Source organism: Sciurus carolinensis, chromosome 2 (assembly GCF_902686445.1).
Source record: "Sciurus carolinensis chromosome 2, mSciCar1.2, whole genome shotgun sequence".
In the NCBI taxonomy this organism is placed as follows: Eukaryota; Metazoa; Chordata; class Mammalia; order Rodentia; family Sciuridae; genus Sciurus; species Sciurus carolinensis.
This window is the reverse complement of record NC_062214.1, coordinates 23537343-23562635: the sequence shown is the minus strand read 5'-3', so window position 1 is coordinate 23562635 and position 25293 is coordinate 23537343. Positions and strand designations below refer to the sequence as shown.

General features: G+C 42.0%; 1 protein-coding gene and 1 non-coding gene across 5 annotated transcripts in view; one reads left to right on the top strand and one right to left on the bottom strand.

The window, feature by feature from the left end:
- The window catches only part of Raly (RALY heterogeneous nuclear ribonucleoprotein), a 72552-nt gene that overhangs the window by 44433 nt on the left and 2826 nt on the right, over window positions 1-25293 (top strand). For 3 of the 4 annotated variants that reach the window (XM_047541059.1, XM_047541060.1, XM_047541058.1), the window contains 6 exons: window positions 19950-20214; window positions 21555-21627; window positions 21805-21852; window positions 23813-23979; window positions 24657-24770; window positions 24980-25194. In XM_047541059.1, coding sequence (XP_047397015.1) covers window positions 19959-20214; window positions 21555-21627; window positions 21805-21852; window positions 23813-23979; window positions 24657-24770; window positions 24980-25194 — 873 coding nt within the window. In that variant the 5' untranslated portion in view covers window positions 19950-19958. The remainder of the gene's footprint in view (window positions 1-19949; window positions 20215-21554; window positions 21628-21804; window positions 21853-23812; window positions 23980-24656; window positions 24771-24979; window positions 25195-25293) is intronic. The other variant, XM_047541061.1, reaches the window with a different exon arrangement.
- Window positions 1432-1505, bottom strand: Trnaa-ggc (transfer RNA alanine (anticodon GGC)). The gene has a single exon. It is a non-coding gene; the product is annotated as a tRNA-Ala (tRNA).

The following is a 25293-nucleotide window of genomic DNA, read 5'->3' as shown; positions in this document are numbered from 1 at the left end:
CAAGCAAATCAATGAAGAACCTCTATAATACATTAAAGGAATAGGTAACCTCTGCTAGGAGAAGTCAAGATTGACCAATGTGTTACTTTTAACATTTTCTCTGGGCTTTGCTATCACCTGTCAGGTGGTAAATAGCTTTTGTCTTTTGTAGCTCAGCTGCTGATGAGAAAACAACTTTGTAATGACTCTTGTTTGCGTGGCCTTCTTTGGGTTATAAGACACTTCATATCATTAATTCATTGAATCTTAACTACAGTCTTATGAGTTAGGAAATTTCCCCCCAGTTTAGAGATGAGAAAATTAAGACTCAGAGGTTGAGATTTGTTCATGATTTTACAGGTTTTTTTGATTACCAAAAGTTCAAATTATAAAACCAAATCCTGAGCTGTTTTGCAGTATAGTGGAGCTGAACAAACTTTGAAAAGTAAGAAGATGACCTTATTGTCCCCAACCTAGGCTGCAAATTCCCCCTCCCCACAGTCATTAGAAATGTAAAGAATATATACAGTGTGAAAAGCAGACCTAAGCTAGCTGGGAGAAAGAAAGGGAGCTTATTTCTGATCTTGCCTACTCTGGGTCCTGAATGTTTAAGACCATGTTGCTCCTGCATCTTGTGCCCTTTACAGAGTGCTATCTTAGTCATTATCTCTTTGTCTGCTCATAGTATCTTGTGCTATAGACAGAACCTACTTTATAGATGGGCAAACAGGTTCACAAAACTTAAGCAGTCCAGAGTTAATCATTTGTTCATTCCAGAACCAGGACTAGAGTCTTGGACTCTTGACACCAAACAGATGCTCTTAAATCATAGAATATATAGACTTTGATTCAGTTTCATTCAAAACTTTTCTTGAGTATAGCACATGTGCCAGACATTTAACTATACAAGAGAACCTCTAGTTAGACTCAGACCATCTTGGTACAGTACCTTCCTTTTCTGAGAGCACAGACTTGGGTTACTTATTTCTTGGTCCCCAGCCAGGGCCCAGATTCAAGAATTCTTTGGTGGTGGTTTTGGCTTTAGTCTGTGAGAAGCTTGGGAGAGCAGATGACTCCAGCAGTGTGGATCATGAGTTAGAGCTAGAGGATGAGTTGAGAGCACTATACCCAACTACTTCTCTTTCTGTGAGTACGTCCCTGCCAAAGTTTTCTGCATCCCAGAGCAAAGTGAAGCTGGCTAATTTGGCCTCATTTCCCATCTCCAGTCCCCCTGTGCCTATTGTTTCTCCCTGAACAGATCTCATAACAAGAGCTTCTGAGATCTGCTGTTCAAAATGACATCTTGTACTTATTTCCTAGGCATGTTCTAAGATAAGGGTAAAAGAGTCTGGCCCCATAGCCAGTCCAGCATCTCCTTTCTACCACTTGGGCTGGTAGGCCTCCCAGAAGGCTTCCACCCATTCTTCTGTTTTCATTCCCTGACTTTTTTTGTGTGTGGTACTGGGGATTGAACCCAGGGCCTTGTGCTTGCCAGGCAAGCACTCTACCAACTGAGCTATATCCCCAGCCCCATTCCTTGACTTCTTAAGCTGATTTTCTGCTTGGTATGACTCTGCCAAACAGCCTAAAGAGTAACCAATACTGAGAGAAATTGGTATTTCCTATTTATCAAAAATCCTAACTGGAAAATTTTAAGAAACATTACTTTGGGGCAGAATGACTGGGAACCCAGCAAGAACCTTATACATCATGAAAGGAAATAGCAACATTTTTTCATGATGTTTCAAATATTTCTAATATTCATATCTTTGTGCATTATAGAACCCTTTCATGCCTGTTAATGCTGTGAACCATAGAGCAACTCTGTGAGAGAAATAGTGCAAGGATTTCTGTTACCACTTGATAATTGAAGAGACTAAAGCTCAGCGAAGATTAGGGAAGGTTTGTAAACCATGTGATAATTGTGGTGGTAGAGCTCAAAACATAATCAAGATCTGAAATAAGTAGCTATAAGTTTGGAATATGGAGCTTACCACTTTCTAACTGTGCATCCCTGGACAAGTTAGACTCTTTGAGCATCAGTTTCTTTCTCTGTAATGTGAAAATGTCAACATCTACTGTGGTTGTCTAAAGATTAAATGATATATGGAAAACATTGTGTCATCTGTACTGCTGACACAGTACAGAAGAAGTATTAGGTCACTGCAGGTTTCCCTTCTCAGTGTTTTAAGTGTATTATACTTGGAACCTTTGAAAAACAGAAAAATGAACTACACATATACCCATAATTCCTATTAACCTGAGTGTGGTTTAAAGTGTCTCACTGGTTTCGAGAAGTAGATTGGAGGGAAGTTAGGGGTGTTCCTGGCATTGGCAACATACTTCTGATACAAATCACGGTAGGTTAGAGTTGATAGGGACCCTGGAAATCTGTCCCATTGTGTCTTTCTCAAGTCATATATTCCAGAGAAGATGTGTTAATAATTTTGGGAAAAGTGAGGTTGAATAATAGTAAGTATATTTCTTTATTGCTGACTTCCCAGAGCATTACTGAGCATGTGGCTTTTGGGAGTGGTTGGAAGCACTAACAGGGAATAGAGTATGCTAAATCTTCTGTTCTTATTCAACCTTGGAGCCTCTTTCCTGAGGAATTCCCCATAACATTTTGAAGAACAATGGCCTTCCGTGGAAGAGTTCGTACAAGACTGATGTGCTGCAGTTCTTCATCATCTAGGGGAGGCAGGTGAGATCTGTAACAACAGAGCTTCCAGAACCAAGCATAAAGGTCAAGGTGCATCACTCCCTTTTGGACCACACTACTTACTCGTACTCCACCAACCTTTTTTTTTTTCTTTCTTTCTTTTTTTAAGTTGTAGATGGACACGATACCTTTGTTTCATTTTATTCATTTTATGTGATGCTGAGGATTGAACCCAGTGCCTCACAAGTATGAGACAAGTGCTGTACCACTCAGCCATGATGATCCCAGCCCCACTACACCATTCTTTCTTGTCTCACTAACAAATCCTAAAATTACAGAGGTTTCTACAAACCACTGATCAACTTGTTAGATCATCAAGCTTTCTGTTTTGATGTTTGTTCCAGTAAGCAGAAAAATGAGGAAACAGGCTTAATGGTCGTCAAGTGTTTCCAAACAGTTGAAGGACCATGGGGTCAGAAAATTGGCTTAGTGTTTTTAAAGGTACCTTTAACCCACAAAACTGAACTCTGTCTTGCTGTGAGAAATTTGGATTGCATCAGTGGGAACTCTAGATCTAGGAGGGCACAGTGCAGCCTCTAATAAGGACCCCTCTGACTTGACGCTAGTCATTACGGGAAAGATCCCTAGAGGTGTTTGAAGAGAAATGTCAAATTTTTACTCCTCTATCATCATCTTCACTAAAGTTCAGAGGGTAGGAATATGCTGTGAGATTTCTATCCAGACCCTGGCAGAGGGAGGTCCCCTTGGCATTTAGTGGGGGCTATCCTTGCACTTTACTTAAGTCTCCTTTATATTTGCAAAGTTGTGTGGTAGACTCTTCAAGCACATCTTATATTGAAAACAGTTCTGTGATATTGAGGTTATCTTTCACATGGCACATGAGGATATTAATGCTAGGAGACAGGTAGCTACTTATCTAAGGATCTGACAGCAAAGTGGGGATAAGCTCTTTTGTTAGATCACAGGTCCTAGTATAGGCTAACATGGAGTGTATGTCCAAAAATATTTATTATTGATATTGAATAAAAATATTTATTGAAAAAATTAGTGGCCTCAGGAATGAACTTCAGGTTTTTATTCTTTTTTTTTTTTTTTTTTTTTGGTGGAGTTCTTTTTTTCTTTGGAATGTGGGGTTGAACCCAGGGCTTTGCGAATGCAAGGCAGACACTTTGCCACTGAGCTACATCCCAGCCTGAACTTAGGTTTTTAAAAACACTTTTGTTCAGTGTTTGTTCTAGAAAATTAGCATAGTGAAACCCAGTAGCTGGGCTCATCTCTGGGTCACTAGGTTATACAGAGAGGGAGGGCTGGATTTCCCTCTGTGTTGATGGCTGACAAGGATAGCGTTGTCTGACTTTTACTGGTCTCTGCTTGGTGAGGACTTTGTATATCTTTCTCTCTACAGGAATCCCAGATTCAGCAGTCTGGACTGCAGACTCAACCTCTCATTGCCTCTGTTCCCTATAGCATACTGAGTAAAGACAACAGTCACCCCCAGCTTTTAGTCTCCTTACCTAGGATTCTTTCACCTCTTTTTTTTTTTAGCAGAAATTCATTAAGCATCTACTGTTGCAGCACAGTGCTAGAGACTGGAATTGCAGAGATGAATAAAATAGTCTCTGCCTTCAAGGAGTTCAGAATCTAGTGGAGGGGCACAGATATGTGAACACAAAAGTGCAGCAGATGTTCTCACAGCAGAGTTTTGTGGAGGATATCAGAATTCTGGGGAAGGAATGGCTAGATCTCTGCCTGGGGGTAAGAAACAAAATCTTTCCTAGAGGATTTTCTTATCAATTTATTAATTTCATTTTGGTACTGGGGATTAAACTCAGGGTACTTTACCATTGAGCTATGTCCCTCACACTTTTTTTTTTTTTTTTTTTTTTTTTTTTCAATTTTGAGGCAGAGTTGCTAAGTTGCCCAGATTGGCCTCAAACTTGCGATCCTCCTTCCTCAGCTTTCCAAGTCCTGAGGAGTTTTCATCAGGACAGCACATCAATCAAATTTCTACTCAGAAAAAATCCTTTGGCTCCAGTCTCTGTCACCAAATCAGAAATTGAGTTCTAGTCCTGCTTTATTGGTGAAGCAGCATTTCTCAACCTTACTCGCTGATAAGATTGTGATATTTGAAGCCATCTATTAAATGGGGGCAGAATAATAATGCCTTTTCATTTAGAAAATTCCTGAATAACTTGCTAATACATCACCTCATTGAATTATCTTAACAGCTTATGGGAAGGGCCTATAATATTCCCATTTTACAAATAAGAAAACTCTGACCCAGGGAGGTTCAATCATCTGCTCAGGATTATACAGCTCATAACATGGTAGAGATGAGATTTGAACCCGGTATTTTGACTCTAGAGTCATTTTCTGAAAAGGAACCTAAGCTGTGTGTAGTGGCATACACCGACAGTCCCAGGTACTCAGGAGGCTGAGGTGCGAGGATCACTTAAGGCCTCAAGTTCAAGACCAGCATGGGTAACAAAGAAAGACCCTGCCTCAGTGAAAGAAAGAGGGAGGGGAAGGGGAAGAAAGGAGGGAGAGAGAGAGAGGGAGAAAGGAAGAAGTTAAAAGGGGCCCTGAAAGAATCATTGAGATCTTGATAAAATTTGTTGTAACGATGAAAAGTGTGAGAGAAGAGTTGTAACAGTGAAAAATGTGATGCTTAGTAATGCATCTACCACATAATCAATTAAAGGAATCATCTATGTTATAAAACATCCTTTCCTCAGGGTTGGAATGGATTGGGCCCCTGCAAAGATGTTTCTTTTTTGTTTCTCCTTAGCCTTTCCTGATTCTTTGTTTCTTTAAAAGCATGCATGGGGAAGGGGTCGTGGTGGGTGCAGTGGTACTTTTTTCATCCAAATTCAGTTCAGTAGATACTCCCTTAGTACCCACTGTGGACTTTCTGAAAGGCAATGAGGATGCTGAGATGAAATAGATTGTAGTCCAGGAATTCCATCAGCCTAAGAGAGATGACATTGAAACAGATCATTTTAATACAGTCTCCTTGGATGACTCTCAGCCAGCAACTCAGAACCTACTGCCCACATTTCATACCACAACTAAAAGGGTGAGAATGCCTTGCTATTGCATTAATTGTTAAAATAATCATTCTCCTAATGTCCTTGTCACCATGAAGTCAGCTATTATTAATGCAGAAAGTACTAATACCTTAGAGAAAGTCATGAGCTCCTCAAAAGAGACTTTTACTGTGCTCAACTGGAAAAGCCTATTTTATTTTTATGGTGGGAGAGGTAGAAGTGTTCTGAAACTGCTGGTAAGGCTGAGGGAGTCCTTGGCTTGAGGAACATACTGTGGGGAAGGATTTATGTTCCCCCAGGCCTCCTTCCTGGCCACCTGATATGCTCCTTAGTTATCACATACTTTATAGCTTCTTGTACCCAGGCCCATTATTTTATTTGGCAGAATGATCAAGAAGAGGGAGATAACTTTCTGAGGCAAGACATATCTGCCAAGAGAAGCAGTGGCTAAGTGTCTGCTGAGAGTGCTAGAGGCAATGCCAGGGCTTTGTGAGTACAGGTATTTTTATATGAGCTACCTCTGGTTAATCAGTCCATGAATATTATTGGAGCCCCTGCCAGGTGCCTAGCAATGTGTTAGGTGATGTGGAAAATACCCAGAAAGCCTTTTATGGCTTGGTGAGAGAAGACTACTAATTCCCGAGACAAAGAGGAATCGACACTAGACAGGTTATTTTGCTCAAAAGGTTCATTTGGTGATTTAAACTGTCAAGAGCTATAGTGACTTGTGTGTGCCTCCTTACTGAGCACTGTACAGCATATGACATAGGAATGGTTATTGGTTCCTGTGATGGCCAGACTCTTGATTGGTCACAAGTTTCTCCCAATTAGACATCTTTCAGACTTTCTGGCGTCATCTTGTAACATGCATTCTTGCATCCTAGATTGGCCAAACCATAGTACATATCAGTATTCACTAAATAATGAAAACTGTCATGCTGCCATAACCTTGCATATGCTGTTTCATCTTTCCTAAATTTTCTCTCCCTCACCTTCATGTGAGATAACTTCATCTTGTCCCTCAAGACAAGCTCTAACTTTTTTTTTTTTAAGAATGAAGATTTTTTTTTTTTTTAATTTTAGTTGTAGATGGACACAATACCTTTATTTTTATTTATTATGTGGTGCTGAGACTCAAAACTCAGTGCCTTACACATGCGAGGCAAGCGCTCTACCACTGATCCACAAGCCCAGCCCCAAGATCTGAACTTTTTGGTGACTGCTTTGATTTTCTCCTTTCCCTTCCCTTCTGTTTCTTAAGTGACAAAGCTCTGAGTTCCCAGTTACTCTTTTCTGGGCTCTTACCAAGATGAAACATAGGTTCTGCTTTTCCTGAGCAGATTGTTATCTGTTCACCACTGTACTTGGAATAGTGTCTAACAGTAATAGGTGCTCAATAAATGATTTTTTCATAAATGAACAAATAATTAAATCTTTTAAATATGTTATCCCTCTGCCTAGGAGCCTACAGTAACTCTTTGTGGCATTCAAAACTCTATAGAGTCAGTAACTAATAAACTTTTTCACATGTAAGTAAGAACCACAACAAGAATTTGTGGGTCTTATCTACTAATTTATCACCCTCCCCCCACATACACAATTTGATAATACATGACTTGGTAGTTCCCATGAATGTGACATTCATTGGAGATAGCAGTGTAAATTGATATAACCCTTTTGGAAAGCAATTAGGCAGTGTATCTCAAGAACCATAAAAATGTTCATACATTTGACTGGTGATTCCACTTCTGTGAATCTGTCTTAAGGAAATAATCTAATTAAGCTTCCCCTTAGATGCTATTGTTTATAAAAGTGAGAAACTGAAAAAAGTTGAAATGACCACCAGTCTAAACTATGACAAGTCCACTTAGAGAAAACTATAAGCTTTTAAATAGTAGTTATATAAAATGGTATTATTGAAAACTGCACAGCAATAAAGTCAGATATAACAGATATAATAAATGTCTTATAATATTGGAAAAAATAGGCTATCAAATTGAACAGTCCAACTGTGTAACACAAGGAAAACCACTGGAAGGAAATAACAACAAGAGTAGTTATGTCCTATGGAGGGATCGAAGGTTTAGGTGATTTTTATATGGTAATTTAAAATAATAAACATACTAAGTAATACAAGTTCTTACCCATTTTAAACTAATAAAGTAAAACTCTGATCTTGCTTTCACTTTTAAGCAAGGGATGTAATTGGTGATATTACTTATTGACAACAGAGGATGAATTTAAAGAGTGATGGTAAGAATGGAGAGGTTGGGCTACTTCTAGATATATATGAGGCCAAATCAGCAGGGCTCAGTGAATGACTCAGTATATGGGGAAAGATATATATCTAATATAGAACATTGATTGGCTCAGGAAATTTAATGGCATGTCCAAGGTCATGTAGCTTGTAAGTGGTTGATCTTGGATTTAAACCCTGGTCTGTCTTTGTCTAAAGTCCATGCCATTTTTCTTGGAGCTGAGACTCCTCTTTCCCTCCCTCCTTTTTTTTTTTTTTTTTTTTTTTTTTTCTTTTTTTTTTTTCCCTTTAAAAAAAAATTTTTTTTTTCCTTTTTAAAAAATTTTTTTTTCCTTTTTGTTTTAATCAGCATTGGGTGTGTGAAGCCTGTCATCTTGGGTACTAACTGGTTTCATTTTTGCTAAGTTGTAGTGGTTAATTGGTTTTCCTTATTCAGGAACTCTTCAACTTAGGTATATTTATCACACTATATGCAAATGAACATTTTGATCCTTAAACCCAGTTTATTAATGATGCTACAGCTGTGGGAGTGGGAAGAGTCAGGTTGGCAACTTCAAGCAGGAGAGTTTCTAAGTTGCTCCCTAAAGGAAAGATTCCCCTGCATCGTACAGTGCCCCATCCCAATACTTGCTTCACATAGACTAATCCATCCCTTCAGGAGGAACCCAGTTCATACTGACTTATTTCCTGTGTGACTTTGGGCAATTAACTTTGCCTTTGCAAAGGAGCTAGTAGCTGTGCACTAGGGCTTACTCATTTTTAAAGTGAATTTAACTTACAATTACTCAAGGTTGTTGTAAATGAATTTTGTAGCCTTAAGTCACAAAGGGACTTGTACACTCTTTTTAAAGGATTTAGATTTGTTCTTGGTGGTGGTGGGAAGCCACTCACAGGAGGTGGCAGGGGAATATTTGTCTGATCACATAAGAGACAGGTGCTTAAAAATAGTTGTGGAGTTGTTACCAAAGACACAGAGACTGAGTGGCTGTGACTGTGGCATCATTCTCAGTGGTCCTTTTGCACCAAACATGTGGCACCATGGGATGATGCTTAGAGTCTATGTCAGTCAGTTTTCCATGACAATAATGAAGTACCTAAGATAATTATAAATTATAAGAGAAAAGGTTTATTTTGGCTCCCAGTTTTAGACATTCCAGTCTGTAATCAGTTGTCCCTGTTGCTTTGAGCCTGTGACAAGGCAGTACATCATGACAAAAGTGTGTGGTAGAGCAAAATCACTCACATCACAAGCCAGGGAGCAAAAAGAAAGTGGAGGAGACGAGGGTCCCACAATCCCTTTTGAGGGCACACCTTCAGTGACCTAAGGACCTCCTACTAGGCCCACCTCTCAAAGGTTCTACCATCTTCCTGTAGTTCCTTGCTGGGGACCAAGCTATTATTATTTAGCACATGGGGAACAGGGGACATTCTGCATTCAGGATCCAAACTATAGCAGAGCTATAGATTATATTTGGATCAACACTCCAGGGAGAGGTCAGCTTTCCTCTGTTCTTGCCTAAAAGTGGGGGAAAAAATACATAGGTCAGTGCTCCTGCTGTCTTTGGGATCAAACCTTATGGAATTATCGGAGATGGTGTTAGGTATTTTCAATGAGAAGGATTGTTGTAATGAAAAAAATATTGATTCTATATGAAGGGGTTTTAATTAACTGCCCTTACCCTAGGGGCATGGCACCTGGCTGCAGTGCCAGCTTTTGCACCATTGAGCCCCTGCTTCTAGCCTGTGACTAGGAAAACCTGCAGCAGCTTTCCATCCCAGGGAATATTTCTGCCTACATCCATGTAGCACACCTCTGGTAACAGTATGCCGTCTCCTTTTATCTTCACAATAATCTGTGCTGCAAGTGGGCAGGACAGGGATTTTTATTCCTGTTTCACAGATAGGGAATCTTGACCTTCAGAGAAGTGAAGTGCCTTCCCAGGGCCACATATACAGGTAGGATTCAGACCCCAGGGCTCCACTGGCAGGAAGGAATCCAAGGCAAATAAGTTCCCAATTGCTTTTTTTTTTTAAATAGTTTTTTTTAGTTGTCAGTGGACCTTTATTTTATTTAATTCACTTATATGTGGTGCTGAGAATCGAACTCAGTGCCTCACACATGCCAGGCAAGTGCTCTATCACTGAGCCACAACCCCAGTCTTCCTGATTACTATTATAACTCAGGGCTAGGCCTACTGTGGGTGAGTTAGGCTTCCCTCTTTGTCTTCCTCAGAGTCACTTACTTCTTCTAATATAACATACCAAAACATGTACACTATCATGACATAGTCTTGTGTATCCTTACTCAGAATAGAACAGCCTCAGAACATAGAGTGCCAACAGAGACATAGAATAATAAGCAAGTAGGAGTTTCTGGCACTGTGAGCCCCCGGGCACTGTTAACCAGAAGGGAAATCCAGTCTACTGTCATGCTCCTCAAGGTACATGAAGACCTTTTGTGGAACTTTTGCTTATGGTCTTCTTCGTGCTCTGCTTCTCAGCCTGTATTCCTGGGGTCTCTAATTTATTTATTCATTAAATATTTAATGAGCATCTACTTCTGTGGTCACTATTATGTTCAAGGCATGTTTCCAAATACTAGCATTTTGGTGACACACTTGAAAAGACTTATGTTCATAGTAAATAGTGCCCTTTTCTCTTATCAGTTCAGCTCTAGGTTAAAGTTACAGTAGCACTTGACTCAGAAGGAAAAATTCTTACGGGCTTCAACAATAGTAATAATAGTGACCGCAGGAGGTAGTATTTGCATACTTTCTAATGTGCCACTGTTGTGAATGCTTATGTGAATTAAACTTAATTTATCCTGTAACAACCCTAGTGATATGTTTCACTATCCCCATTTTTTTAGGCAAGATAACTGAAGTACAAAGATTTTAAGATATTTTCTGAAAGTCACATCACACAGCTAGTTTAGAAGTAGAATAAAGGTATTTTGGCTTCAGAGGTTACTTGCTGGACCACATTCCATGGCCTCTCACTTAAAAATAGTGATTCAGGCTTTGGCCTCTGCTTGATAGAAGGCCATGTGTTCAACTGACACTCACAGGAAGTTGTATCCCTCTCTATATTGTGTCACATGACTACTCAGCTCTGATTGTACTGAAAGATACCACTTGCTCAGTTAGAGCACAAAGGTTTTGTAAACTGACAAAAATTTAACCATGCCCCTGGAAGAGTTAAGGTACATTATCATGCCTTTGAAGGCTAGTTAAGAACTACTCATCTGCCCAGCTAGCCACACTGTTAGGTATACAGGAGTATTTGGGAATAAATCTGTTGTCCCTTTTATTCCAGCTTCCTAGATGAAAAGAGAAGGCTGTTATACAAATAGCCATAATACAAGACTGAAGATTAGAAATACCAGAAAAGTGTTGGGTGTGGTATTGCATGCCTATAATCCCAGCAACTTGGAAGACTGAAGCAGGACTGCATGTGTGAGGTCAGCCTCAGCAACTTCATGAGACTCTATCTCAAAATAAAAAATAAAAATTGGTGAAAAAAGGACTGGGGTCATAGCTCAGTGGTGAGGCACCCCTGGGTTCAATCCCTAGTACCCCCCACTCGCACACCACAAAGAAAAAAGAAAACTACCAGAAAAGTTATAACATGCCTTTCTCCTTCTGGTTGGTTTCCTCATATCTTCTGTTCTAGAGAAAGGTGGCCTATGAGTACCACCTTCTTCAGGAATAGGCATGCCCTCTTTTCAGATACCTAGGCTCTAAGAAGGTTATTCCAGTCCTCATTAAGCCTACATCTTCTTTCCTTGTAGGGTATAGCATGACCAACGTTCCTCACCTCTGGACAAACTCACCCTTGAACTGCCTACCTTCTCTTGAGAGAGAGGAAAAAAGAGGAGGGGGAATTTTTTAGAAATTAGTCTAAACACCAAGTATAAAAAAGAAATCAAGCTAAGGGACTTGAAAGATATGAAATTAACTCTCTTCTTTGTTTTGTAGAGATTGACAGGGTAGAGCAAGAATGGCTTAGAGCCATGCCACTCAAAAATAATAGCCCACTGGACAGGTGCCAGTTCATAAACTGCTGCTAGTTCACTTTAAGGATAGAAATTGAGAGTAAGTACTTAGAAACTTTTAGAAACTTGTGTAGTAATTTGATATTTTTATTGTATTTTACCAGTATTTATCTGTAGTGAATTAGAAGTTTAAAAAACAAAACAAAAGAAACTGGTCCTTCACCACAAATAGTTTCGAGAAGCACTATTTAGTATGACGAAGTAGAAAAGAGCCTCAATTTTTTTGTCTGTAAAGTGAGATTAATAATACCTGCCTCTAAGGGTTGTTTTAGAGATTATTTGATGATAAATAATACTTTGGGCACTTACTATGTGCCTACCACTCTGCCCTGTATGTATATTATTTTATGTACATAATTCTTCATAACTCTGAAGTAAGTGTTACTTTCCTCATTTTTCTGAGATTTTGTATAGGTTGTGGAGCTTGCCAGAACTCAAACCTGTAGTAAATAGGCAGGTGGGATTTAAATGGGGGAATATTACCATATTCTTTGTAAAGCGCCTAGGCTACCTCCCTACTTCTCTGTATCACCAGAAGTAGAAATCTATTTTCTAACTCCATCACTGACCCTAACTTACTTTGTTACCTTGAACAAGTCCCTTTATCTGAACCTTAATTTTCTCAACTCCCCTCCATGGCAGGAACTATATTTCATTCATCTTTGGTTTACAGCATCTAAGTTGACAGGGCCTGGCATATAATGGGTCTTGAGCACTGAGGCCATCTCTGTGGTGGTTCTTTCAGTGTCTGCTTACTCTGAACATCCCAGATGCTTCATCCTCTGCTGCCCCTCTGGAGCATCATATTTCCCACATAATCCACCTGGCAGCATCTTATTTCCTCATGTCTCTCTCAGGCAGCCTTGAGCCTGGGTACTTTGAGACAGCCCACATGGTCCTGTGAATGTATCTAGGGAAAACCACCAGGGATAACACAAGGGGTGGAGGAGCTTGTTCAAAGTCAGGGAAGTGCTCTTATTCTATTCCTATTCAGTGGGGCCTGGGCCTAGGGCAGCCCTGCTGGCAGCCCTGCCAGGCCTGAGTAATGGCCACAGCCCAGAGCAGGGTTTTCCATGAGATGCATCGGGGTCTCCAGTAATTGGAACATGGCACCTTCCAACTTATAATGGATGGCAGAATGAGAGGGGCATTTGTCACTGCCTGACTTCCCTACGGGAAAGAGGCTCATAAGTCACAGCTGACAAACCCTTTGATGACTTTTAAACTTCATTTACAGAAAAGAATAGCTATAATCAACCAACAGCAAGCAGTGACTAATCTTGCCACGTTATCACTGTGAGGGGCCAGCCCAGAAAGGCTTGGAAAGGGGGAGTGGGCCATCCCTGGGCTCACAGCATATGCTCATTGGCTCTTGGAGTTGAGAGTGTGCCCTCAGCAAGGCCCTGTGAATCTATGCCTAAAGGATCAGAAAACATTAGGAGATAGAAGAGGCTGTACAGGCAGGTATAGGGCTTGCCCAGCATTGAAGCCATTTTTGGGCCAAGGTTAAGATGATCAGCTCTGGACTCAAAACAGATTCATCCCAGCTCTGCCATTTCCTGGGTTGAGTAGGACTAAGCACCAAACCTTTCTTTCCTCATCTGTGAATGATCACAGCACTTATTACCACCTGTCTCATAGCAAAAGGCTTAGTTAGTATAGTTTCAGGCAGATAGTAAGTAGCAAGTGATCTTATTCTGTTTACTCATTGAACCCTCCAAGCACCTTTTGTAGGTATATGATCTAAAACCCAAGGTCATGTGACATATCTGCAAAGCCAGGAACTAGTCTTCCTGGGGTGGGGGGAGCAGTGGCATTAGGAGCATTTTGTCAAGCAGTAAGAGCACAGACTTTAAAATCAGAAAAACTTGGGGTCTTTTGATCCTAATCGTGCCACTTAATGTGAATGTGGATAAATTATTTGAGCTTTCTCAGAGCCTCAGTTTCTTTTTTCTTTGTTTTAAATATTTTTACTTGTAGGTGGACACAATACCTTTATTTTGTTTATTTAGTTTTAGTTTTTCATGTGGTGCTGGGGATCAGACCCAGTGCCTCACTTGCTCTAGGCAAGAGCTCTACCATTAAGCCACAATCTCAGTTTCTTTATCTATAGAATGAAGGTGATACTATTTATCTCATTAGGCTGTGATCAGGATTATGAATTATACCTCTAAAGCTTCCAACAGGTATCTGGTATAAAGTTGCTGCATATTAGATTGGGTGCTTCCTTTTTGCACTCTTTTAAGAAAAGAATCAGTATGCATCTCACAAAGGAACAGGAGATAGCAATGACAGCATTCTCCTATTTCTTACTTCTTTTTCCAGTCCTACCCTTTTGTTCTCTTACAGGAGAAAGGAGGCCAATAGGGGGTCAAAAAGAGAAAGGGACACATTTTGTACATTGTTTCTGCAGTTCTTCCTGCCTGGTGTAGCCTCTCCCTTTGTCAACATTCTGTGAGAATTCACTGGGAGATTGGTATAATTTCGCTTATGCAGTTGAGGAATCTGAGACCTGGCCAGGTTAAGGCTTTTAAGTGGTAGGGCTGGATTTGGAACTCAGTCCTGTCTGACTCCAGAACCTGTGCTGCTTTTGCTATTTTAAGTGCATATTTCTTTGTTTTAGGAAACAGTCAAAAAACAGGTTACTGGAGAGAGGGCTATTTGACAAGTACACAAGGCTTATAAGCACTGTTTCCAAGGATCTCTGTAGGGCCAGCACAGAGGAGAATATTTTAAGGAATGCTTATTGAATGAAGGAAGGGGATTGGAATTGGGTAATACTAGACATAGGTATAATCCTATATCCTTGTGTAGTGTTTTGCAGATGCATTAGCACTTTCACATTGTTTAGCCTGTTTGATTCGTGAATCAGATAAGAAAGGTAATTGGAAAAGATGATGTCTGTTCTTTAGGATAATGGCAATAAGTCCCAGAGAAATTACATGATGTGAGGTCATATAACTAAGAACAACAGAGCCAAGACCGTGAGCCTTCTAGACCTGTAGCCTGCACCCTTCACATTTCCAAGCTGGGAGCTAAAGAGTACTCCTTAGAAAATTAGTTCTGTTTGGTCAATGATGATCATTTGGGCAATGCTAATGAGTAGGGGCCTGGCAAGTTTAATGAGATTAATATATGTTCTGTCATCTCTGGCTGCTTGGTAATCAGGAGCCTCCGAACCAAAGAGGGCCTGGACACCGATCTGTCACATTGCTTGGCTTTCTCCAGAAATAGGCTTCCCATTACTGATAACTGTTTTCCTTCAAAACTAATCAGATGCCCCTTGGGTTATCTGAGGGCAGAGGCTGACCGCAGGCTTCTGTGACTCTCTTCTCCATGCAAGAGAATAAAGCCAGAGTGTCAAGTAAGACTAAGACAGGTTCTAAACAGCACTGGAGGCCAAGAGCAACAGTTCCTCCTTTGAGATGAGCATTGTGGGAGGGAGTCCAATGCTGGGCAGTGTTTTAAGCCTGGGTTTGAGCTGAGGGGAGGATTGGAAGCACAGGGGAAACATGACAGAGACAGAGGCTTAGGGCAGCTATTGAAATAGTGTCATGTAGAATGTCAGACAAATCACCTAGCTACTCCTCTCACTAGGTGGTTGACCTTTAAGTAAGTCACTTAAATTTGCTGATCATCAACTTTTTTTTTTTAATCCATAAAATAGAATGAATAATGTCAGGATAAGGGATATTGTCCTAGTCCTTTTATGCTGCTGTAACACAATTGTGTGTTTATAAACAACAAATTTATTTCTTAGTTCTAGAGACTTAAGAAGTCTAATATCAAGGCACCAGCAAATTCACTGTCTGGTGAAGTCCTGCCTAACAGTTTAGGAACAGCTGTCTTTTTGCCTTGTTCACACATGGTAGAAAAGGCAAGGCATCTCTCTGGGGCCTCTTTTATAAGGGTACTACACCCATTCATGGGGACTTGGCCCTCAAGACATACTCACCTCCCTTCCAAAGGCCCCATTCCCTTCTGCCCTTAGGGACATGTGGGTGGTTTAGAGGGAAAATAGCTATCAATGATGGGAAGCCTATTTCTGGAGAAAGCCAAGCAATTAGACAGATCAGTGTCCTGGGCCTCCTTGGTTCAGAGGCTCCTGGTTACCAGGCAGCCAGGGATGACAGAACATCTATTAATCTCTTTAAACTTGCCAGGCCCTGGCTTCTGTATGTTATCACATTAGGGATTAGATTTCAACAAAGAATTTGAGGAAGGGGGTGTGTACATTCAGAATATAGTAGACATAAACTGGCTTTGTTTGAAAATCTTGTGCAGATATAAGGAATTTTGGAAAAGGGAAAGGGCAAGAACTGACTCAGGATAAGTATTCTAACCATTGAAATCAGTACCCAAGGTGTCTCTGTACATATGCAATTTTGCCCCTTTATATCTTGTCAAACAGGATATGTTCTGTTTTGGCTTTGTTCTATTAATCAGTTAGCTGCCTCTCTTGAGTCTCTCTGAGTTATCTAAAACATCTCCTCAGAAGGCTTTGTGAGGATTAAATGAGTTGAGGTGTGTTAAGACCTCTGACACAGTGTCAGCACTTGAAATTAGAGGCTCTTTTCACTGTGATGACTCCTTGGGGTCTCATTTACACAAAGTTTAGTGATGGAGGTGCTTTTCTACCTTTGTGAAATTCTGTCACCTTTCTGTATGCTGAGCTTGGCTCCTGACTTCTGAAACATAGTTTCCATCTAAAATGATTTTCTACTGGGAAAATGATTAGGTTTTGCCAAATTTCTTCTGTTCTTACTAACCTGGAGAAGCCAGCCCATCCCTTTGAGCTGTAAATGGCATTTCAAAATCTTTGTCCCTGGCAGGTTTTAATTAGCTTATGGCTCCAACTTTTATGCAGCTGTTTCTCTAGCAGTATGGTAAGGACATGCACCTGGTCAGCAGCCCCTAGTTTTCTCCAACATAGTTTTTGAGATGCTATGCCTTCTTCAAGCTCTTCACTGTCCTGGGGGCTGTCTCTAACCAGCCCAGAAGAAAAAATTGAATTTAAGAACCCTAGAGTTGGAATCAGGACCCCCCAAGATACTCTTGGCTTTGCTGCTCATTAGCTGTGGTATCTTGGCCAAGTGCCTTTCCTATTGTTCCTCTGAGTGAAGGCACATGAACTCCATGCTCACTAAGTCCCTGTTTATCTGACATTGTAAAAATATCTAGGAACAAATTTGGTTTTCCTTGCTCCCTTCGCCACTACCACCAAGAATAATCTTACCATCCACTGCTCATTGCTAAGCAGAGGGCCTCCATAGCTTCAGACACCTTGCACAGTTAATCTGTGTGGCAAAATTTAACTCACAGGGTGGGAAATAGCTTATCAAGTTAAGCAGCTTTTGCTCAATAGGATATCAATATTATTTTAGGGTTCCCACTCTAAACATAGAAAGAATGAAGGAAGGATATCAAATTGAGGGTGTTTAGTTTTGTAGAGGTGGGTATTTGGGTCAGAAGAACGTGCTTGGGACCCCTGTCTCACTGGTCCTGACCATTTGAGGCACACCACAATGAGCCCTTCTAGTGCCCTTCTGGTACATATCCGTACCACTTCCTCCCTAGTGTTTATTGAGCACTTGTTAAGCAGAGTAAGAATAAAATGGAGACCCATGTACTATGTGTCTAAACATGTGAAGGCTATATGCAAATTTTATAAACTGATACCTACATGTATAACAACCTGGAAGATTCATGTATGGATTTAAAATTGTTGGGTCCTTAGGGATTTTGTACTAAACCTGATAGTCAGAGAGAACTCAGTATTGGGCCCACCTCCTTTTCATTTCATACTCCCAGCTCCATCTCTCACTTTGAGATGCTTCATGGACGAGTGTTTTTCTACATTCCCAGAGATATCTCTACATTCAGGCATAGGGAGTCTATCCAGCAGCAGCATAGCCTGCCCTCCAAGGGTTATGCAAGCTTTAAAAATGAATGGAGGGCTATTTAAAGGAAGGGTCCAGTTGGATAATCCCCAGGTGGACATTTCTCCTTGACCCTGCAGGTTTCTCACCTAGAGCAGCCACATGTGGAATATAGAGAATGTGCTCCTATCTGACCTTGACCCTCACCAAGAATGAGCCCACAAGTAGCAGTATTAGTAGGATAAAGTACCTGTAGTCAAAATATTTACTAGATCTTATAAATGGCTTGACAGTTTGCAAAATCCTTTTATGTGCATTTCTCAGACCCCAGGTGATGAGGGAAAAGACTGAGTAGGGCCAAACCTGAAAGATTGCTCATTAGTGAATGTGTGAGTGCTGAACCCTTCACAGTACTAAACACAGGTGTGCAGCAAATGCTTTCTGCTCAGTGCTGTTAGAGTCTTCTGGTAAAGGTCTGAGGAAACCCATAGACATCGTGTCCTTGCCAGGTCAGTGGAGAGTCAGCAGTCATCAACAGATCTCCACACCATCATGTCTCTCCCTCTCTCCCTCTATCCCTCTGTCCCTCTTCCTCATTGCTTTATGAATGTTGATGAAGGTAAACTGAGAAACAAGAGTCTGTCCTTTCCAGGTCAGTTCCCAAACTGGCACCTCCAGTAGTAGTGATGGCACTACCTCTCCTCCACCATCCCTGTCCCTTGCTTAAGAATAGTGCACACCTGACCCCAGTGTATTCTTTTAAGTTTGCAGTAGCAAACCCACCCCTGGGCATGTTACTTCCTCAGAATGATATTCTCTGGTCCAGCCTGATTTTCTTGTAAACAGAGCCACCTGCTGGGCAGAACATGCTCATTTCCTGACTGGGAGCATTTAGGAGAAATACAAGGTCTCTTCTGGAGTAGGATACAAGATAACATGTTTTCCCAGCTTACAGTCTTCTCTAATTCATTGAAAAGAAACCTCTCCTCTATACCCAAAATATCAGGTAATAATCTGGTAGACTGATGAGAATTTTTACACATACTGCTTAGGTGCTTTAACACCTTTTGAAATGGCCTTAGGAGAGATTGAGATGGAGTTGAAAAAACCCAGGCTGCTGCATGAAAGACAGGGCCAGGAAGTACAAAAGCCAAGGCTTAACTATAGGCCTTTCCTGCTGAAATTGAGCCTCCTCTTCTTCTCCTGGGAGCCTGTGTAACATCTTCAGGGAGGGGATGCCTTTGGGGTTAAAATACATGCCAGTTTGAATTAAAAAGTATCAAAGAGTAGGTAACTCTAAAAAATGTATTTATTAAAAACAGTTCTCAGGTAAATATGCCATCTTACTATGGTATTCGAATTGGCTTTAGCTCTGGGAAACAAAGTGATGAAGCTCACAGAAGTGAGCATTAGGGGCCAACTGACCTGGGTTTGAGTGCCTATTATTGGCAAGTTAATGATCTTACCAGAGTCTCCATTTCTGGTAAAATTGTCACCGTCATCACTTGGTCCATGTCTGGATCTGACTGAATATATAGTGTTGTCCTAGAGCAAATATTACTTGTAATTACCTTGTGGCCTCTTTGCTATGGTTTTACATTGAAGGAACGATGGCTGGGGGGACCTGGGGAACATCTTTAAGTTTAGATTCCAAATGAGATTACATTTGAGATGAGTATTAAACAAAGTGTGGGCTTAAAAGAATTGGAGTCAAGTGTACTTGTCAATCCCAACCCTACTGTTCACTGTAATGTTTGATGACCTCTGAAGGTTAGGTTCCTCCCATGTATAATATTGTGGTTCTACTTAGTCTTGTACCAAAAGAGGGAACATTTGTAAAGCATCCAGTGCAAGATCAGCAGCCATTGTGTGGTAATTCTTGGTAATATAACAAGAAAACAAGATAATAATAACAGGGAGGCTGGATGTAGTAGGGGTAGAACTGTGTAGGAAGGCAAGGAGCAGTCTAGTTTGGTCAGGATGTGGGCCATGACCAGTCCTTGAGCCCAACCTGGGGGCCCAGCCTAACAGCTGCTCTCTCTCTCTCCAGGTGGCCATCATGTCCTTGAAGATCCAGACAAGCAATGTAACCAACAAGAATGACCCTAAGTCCATCAACTCGCGGGTCTTCATTGGAAACCTCAACACAGCTGTGGTGAAGAAGTCTGATGTGGAGACTATCTTCTCCAAGTATGGCCGTGTGGCTGGCTGTTCAGTGCACAAGGGCTATGCCTTTGTCCAGTATGCCAATGAGCGCCATGCCCGGGCAGCTGTGCTGGGAGAGAATGGGAGGGTACTGGCTGGGCAGACCCTGGGTAAGTTAAGCCTCTCTCCACAGGGCTCACTTAATAACTCAAGAGTAGTTACTGTCCTTTATTTCCCCTTTATTTATGTGTTTTGTGTTTTATGTGTTTATGCCCCTTTTCCATCCCCTACTATACTTCCATTGCTCTGAGATTTTATAACTTCAATAGTTATAAATTATATTTGTTATAAATTAAGTAATTATAAATTGATGTCCATAGGAAAGAATTTTAGAAGCCTCTGAAAAACCACTTATGTCCTGTCCCTGCTTTCTCAGTGCTTCTTAATAACAAACTTTATAATTCCAATAAAAATGCATGTTCTCCAAAGAAGGGAGAATATTGGACTAGCATAGTCTGTTATTTTGATCTGTAGATGATTCAGACTAGAACTTTTGACACTTTGAGAGCCAGGAGGAGGGATAGGAACAAAAGATCAAAGCAGGGCAGGTTCCCTTGGTCTCAGTACTATATGCATGTCACATGACCATGCTGATAGTCTGTCTTGGAGTATCTAAAGTGTTAATGTGTGTGTACATACTTCTATTTATATTTGTATAAGAAGGGTTTGTATATATACACACACATATGTATGTATATATTCATTCATATATATCCCCTTGTGTGTTCATGAATACTAGGTATATATAGATGTGATTGAACATGTGGAAAATATGTGGACACATACCTTTATATATATATAGATGTAGTGTATGTAACCATAAAGATATTTGATAGACTGTCCATGAGAATGTGCATTGGTTCCTTTGTATATGGGCAGTTATGTGTATGTGCTGTTGGGGTCAAGTCTAAGTGTACTTGAGAATGCACATTTTTATCTGTGTGACTTTTTTTTTTTTGGCTATAGATGGGCACAATACCTCTATTTTATTTATTTTTATGTGGTGCTAAGGATCAAACCCAGTGCCTCACACATGCTAGGCAAGCGCTCCACCACCAAACCACAACCCCAGCCCTCTGTGTGACTCTTACCTAGATAGGTGAATGTATGTTAGGGTTTGTCTGTTTGTGTTCCCATATACCTGATTTATGTGTTTATGTGAATGTACTTGAGAATGCACATGTATGATGTACATTGTGTGTATGTGATTTGTTTGTAAGTATGCATGTGTCTGAAATGTATATGAACATGTAAATAGGCATATTCATATGATATGAAAGTGCATCTAATGTTTGAGAACTAAATATATGAAGACTTTTGTTAGCTGCCTTGGTATATAATATACATCATGTAACCACATGAATACCTGTGTATGTGCTTGGCAGTGATATGTGTGTGGACACATTACTATTAGACCAATATTTTGACTTTGCCTTCTCCTTCCACACAGATATCAACATGGCTGGAGAACCTAAGCCCAACAGACCCAAAGGGCTAAAGAGAGCAGCATCTGCCATATACAGGTGGGGCGTTCTGTCTGTCTGGGTGGGTTGGGTCCCTCTTTCCACAGAGGGAGTAGATGCTGATGGACATGGAGTGCTGCACCTGGAGCTTGGGGAGACATTTGGAGATGAGGGCCTGTGAAGAGTAGGCTGAGTGGCCATTCCTAAGCTCTGGCCCTCTCCCCTTTGTTTCCCCAGTGGCTACAGCTTTGACTATGATTACTACCGGGACGACTTCTACGACAGGTGAGCAGGGGAGGGGCGTGCCCAGGCATGAAACAGCCAAACTAGAAGGATCCTGAGAGATTGCTGGTACAGCCCACTCAGTCCTCCAGTTGGGAACCAAAGTCCAGAAGTGTGGACAGGCATTTGCCCAAAGTTGCTCCACAAATCAGTGGTAAAACTGAGACTAGGGTCCAGTTCTTCAGGTGCCCAGGCCAGAGCTCCCACCATCACACCACACTGTGTCATCACACGGTGACTACTTTTCCTCCTCCTAGTCCTGCTGTGTGACTTGAAGGGACTGTAAAACCAAGGGACATAAAAATATAACTAGTTGGAATATAAAGGCCAGTTGCAGGGAATTGGAGCCCTTGTAATTCTGCATTTTAGTCTCTACTTCTGTGAGGTGCCTAACCAGCCAGAAGGATACCCAGAGCTCAGTCTGAGTCTCTTGGCCTTATATTTATAACCAAGAGGTAAGGAGCCATTTGGAGGTCTGAATTTTAGTCTTCTGTGGCCCACCCTCTACTCCAACCTACCCATACACCAGCTTTGATGCTGTGGACTCGCACTTCATTGGCACCAACCACATTCTTAAATGGAAGTTACGGTTAAGTCTAGGCCAACCTCTTTTCCTCCTTGCTTCCCTCCCTACATCCAGTTTGCCCACTCCAGGAAGAACACAACCTCTCTGAGTCTTTTCCCCCAATCTGTGAATGATTTCAGGTGACACTGCCGTGTTGCAAAGTGCTGTAACCTGTAAGTCAGAAGACTTAGGTGCTAATTCCAGCTCTGCCACTGAATGGATTATGGGATTTGGGGCAAATCTTCCCAGTCTGTGAAATGGGCTGTGCCAAGTGATCTCTCGGGGCCCCTCTAGTTCTGGGATTCTGTGGTTCAGTGATTCTGACCAAGGCCAGAGCCGCCCCCTCCCCTTGGGGGTAGAAATGCAGGGTTTAGAAGTGGGTCCATTTCCATAGAGTCTTCATTTCCAGCCATCACTAGGCCCTAAACAAAAGGAGTCCTAAGGAATGGGGCATTAAATTGCCCAGTGATGGCAGGTATCATGGCTGTCCTCAGAAAAATAGTACTAAAGAATACTGTGGACCAAGGCTGCAGTTAACTGTAGAACAGTGTTAGTAGATGTAGTATAAGAGACTCCTATCCAGCCTACTCTTTCTGCCTGGTCAACAGGAAAAGAAGCCCTCCTAGAAAGAGCCAGATGATGGCATTGTTAAGGACAGGATAGTCTGGGGGTGCTGGCATCTGATTGAACTGTCCACCTTTGATATGCTTTTGAGCCCCTGGCTTGTCTCTGAAATGGAGGAAGAAAGATACTAAGGAGACCCAGAAACAGAAGAGAACTTGGAGTTCAGCCTCATGTCTCTGAGGCAGTGAGTCCTGAGATGGCAGTCTCATACCCTGACTTTTGCTCTACCACGCCTTAGTATGTGTTTTTAACCAGGTTCTCTTTATCCTCTACCCTCACAGCAGACTTGGAAAGACACTGAATTTGTGTAGCCACCCTCTTTAGGCAGGTGGAAAAACTGAGGTTTAGGCAAGCCCTCACTTCCATGCCTCTCTGTTCCTCCTGGGGATTTGTACTGCTTTGGGATTTGTAAACTCTGACTAGAGGTTGGGGTGGCAGTTAACTGAGGAGAAGCCACGTACTGTAATATAGGGCAGATCTGGGTGTCAGAGTAATCTAGGAAATGCTTGTTTCTGGAGCTGTTCTGTTTTTCCCTTTTGAGTGGGATATGACCATTACCACCTGCTGCTTCTTCATCCTTAACTGACCTGGCTGGCAGGACAGGTGGTTATAGTAAGGATCCCCATAACTGTCAGAGTTCAGAAAGCCCTTCTCTTTACTCCAGGGCTTGTTGGGAGCAGGTAGAGGTGTGTAGCACAGGCCTCCCAGACTCTCACCAGCCACCCCTGATAATCACAGGCTATGCTGCAGCCTCTGTCCTGTTTGCCCTCACAGGCTTTTTGACTACCGTGGCCGCCTGTCACCTGTGCCAGTACCCAGGGCAGTCCCTGTGAAGCGACCCCGGGTCACAGTCCCTTTGGTCCGTCGTGTCAAAACTACCATACCTGTCAAGCTCTTTGCTCGCTCTACAGCCATCACCACCGGCTCAGCCAAGATCAAGTGTGAGTGACTACATTTTCTTCCTAGATGTTTTGTATATTTATCATTAGCAAAATAATAGAATCACATTTTTTTACATTGGAAAATAGATAAAGGAACAAATCTCCCACAGTTCTGCTGCTCTAACACAACCAAGTGAGTATTTTCATACATTTCTCCGAGGAAAAAGTTAACATTTTAAGAAGGGGATTGGGTTGGGCGCAGAGTCCAGAGCTATGGCATGGAACTCAGTGAAGAGATGGTGTTCTTTCCTCTAGTAAAGACAAGGACAGCTGTGCATAGGCTTATTATTCCACATTCACTCTGATACTCACTCACTACAATCAGGTACCCAGAAAATCTGATTGCAAAAGACTTTCACACCTTGAAAGACAGACTCCATCCTCTAATATAAAAAGGGGACATGTTTTTGCTCAGGTGCACAGGAGCATGCCACAGACTTGCATTTCTGTTCTTTTCCAGTTCCTTTCAAATTAAGAGGTCTAGGGGAAGACAGACAGACTGAGAAATGTGGGCTGATCTCTCTAGGGATGGCCTCCAGTCAGCCTTAGGAAGAGATCTTTTCCCTGACCAGGAAAAGAACCATAAAAGGAATTACCTTCCTAGTTGATAGAATGGGGCTGGGGTTTTGTTAGGGTCAAGCCCCCAGGTGACAGCCCTGTTCCCCTTCCACTCCTAGTAAAGAGCAGTGAGCTGCAGACCATCAAGACAGAGCTGACGCAGATCAAGTCCAACATCGATGCCCTTTTGGGCCGCTTGGAGCAAATTGCTGAGGAGCAAAGGGCCAATCCAGGTCAGCCTCTGAGGTTCCTCACCCAGCTCAGTGACCATGTACATAGATAGAGCTTGGGGAGTACAGTGTACCCTGGGGTGGAGGGAGGAGAGCTGGGGTGGCCTCCTATCCCAGAGCCCTGCAGGTCATAGGCCCCCTGGATCCACTGTGCTAAAGCAATTCTTCCAGGCTGAATTTTAGTCCCTCTTCCTCCACCCCTGTCCCTCAAGATGGCAAGAAGAAGAACGACAGCAGCAGCAGCAGCGGTGGTGGTGGTAGTGGCGGTGGTGGTGGTGGCAGTAGCAGTGGCAATAGTGGCAGCAGCAGCCGGCCACAAGCCCCCCAAGAGGACGCAGTTTCTGAGGCAGGCACGCCCCAGGGAGAAACCCAGACTCGAGATGATGGCGATGAGGAGGGCCTGCTGACACATAGCGAGGAAGAACTGGTGAGGGCCTGGCCAGGGGCATGGCTGGGAGGGGCTGGGACTAAACTTGCACTCCTGGTGGCAGGAGGGTAACAAGGGAGGGGGAACCTCTAAGCTGGC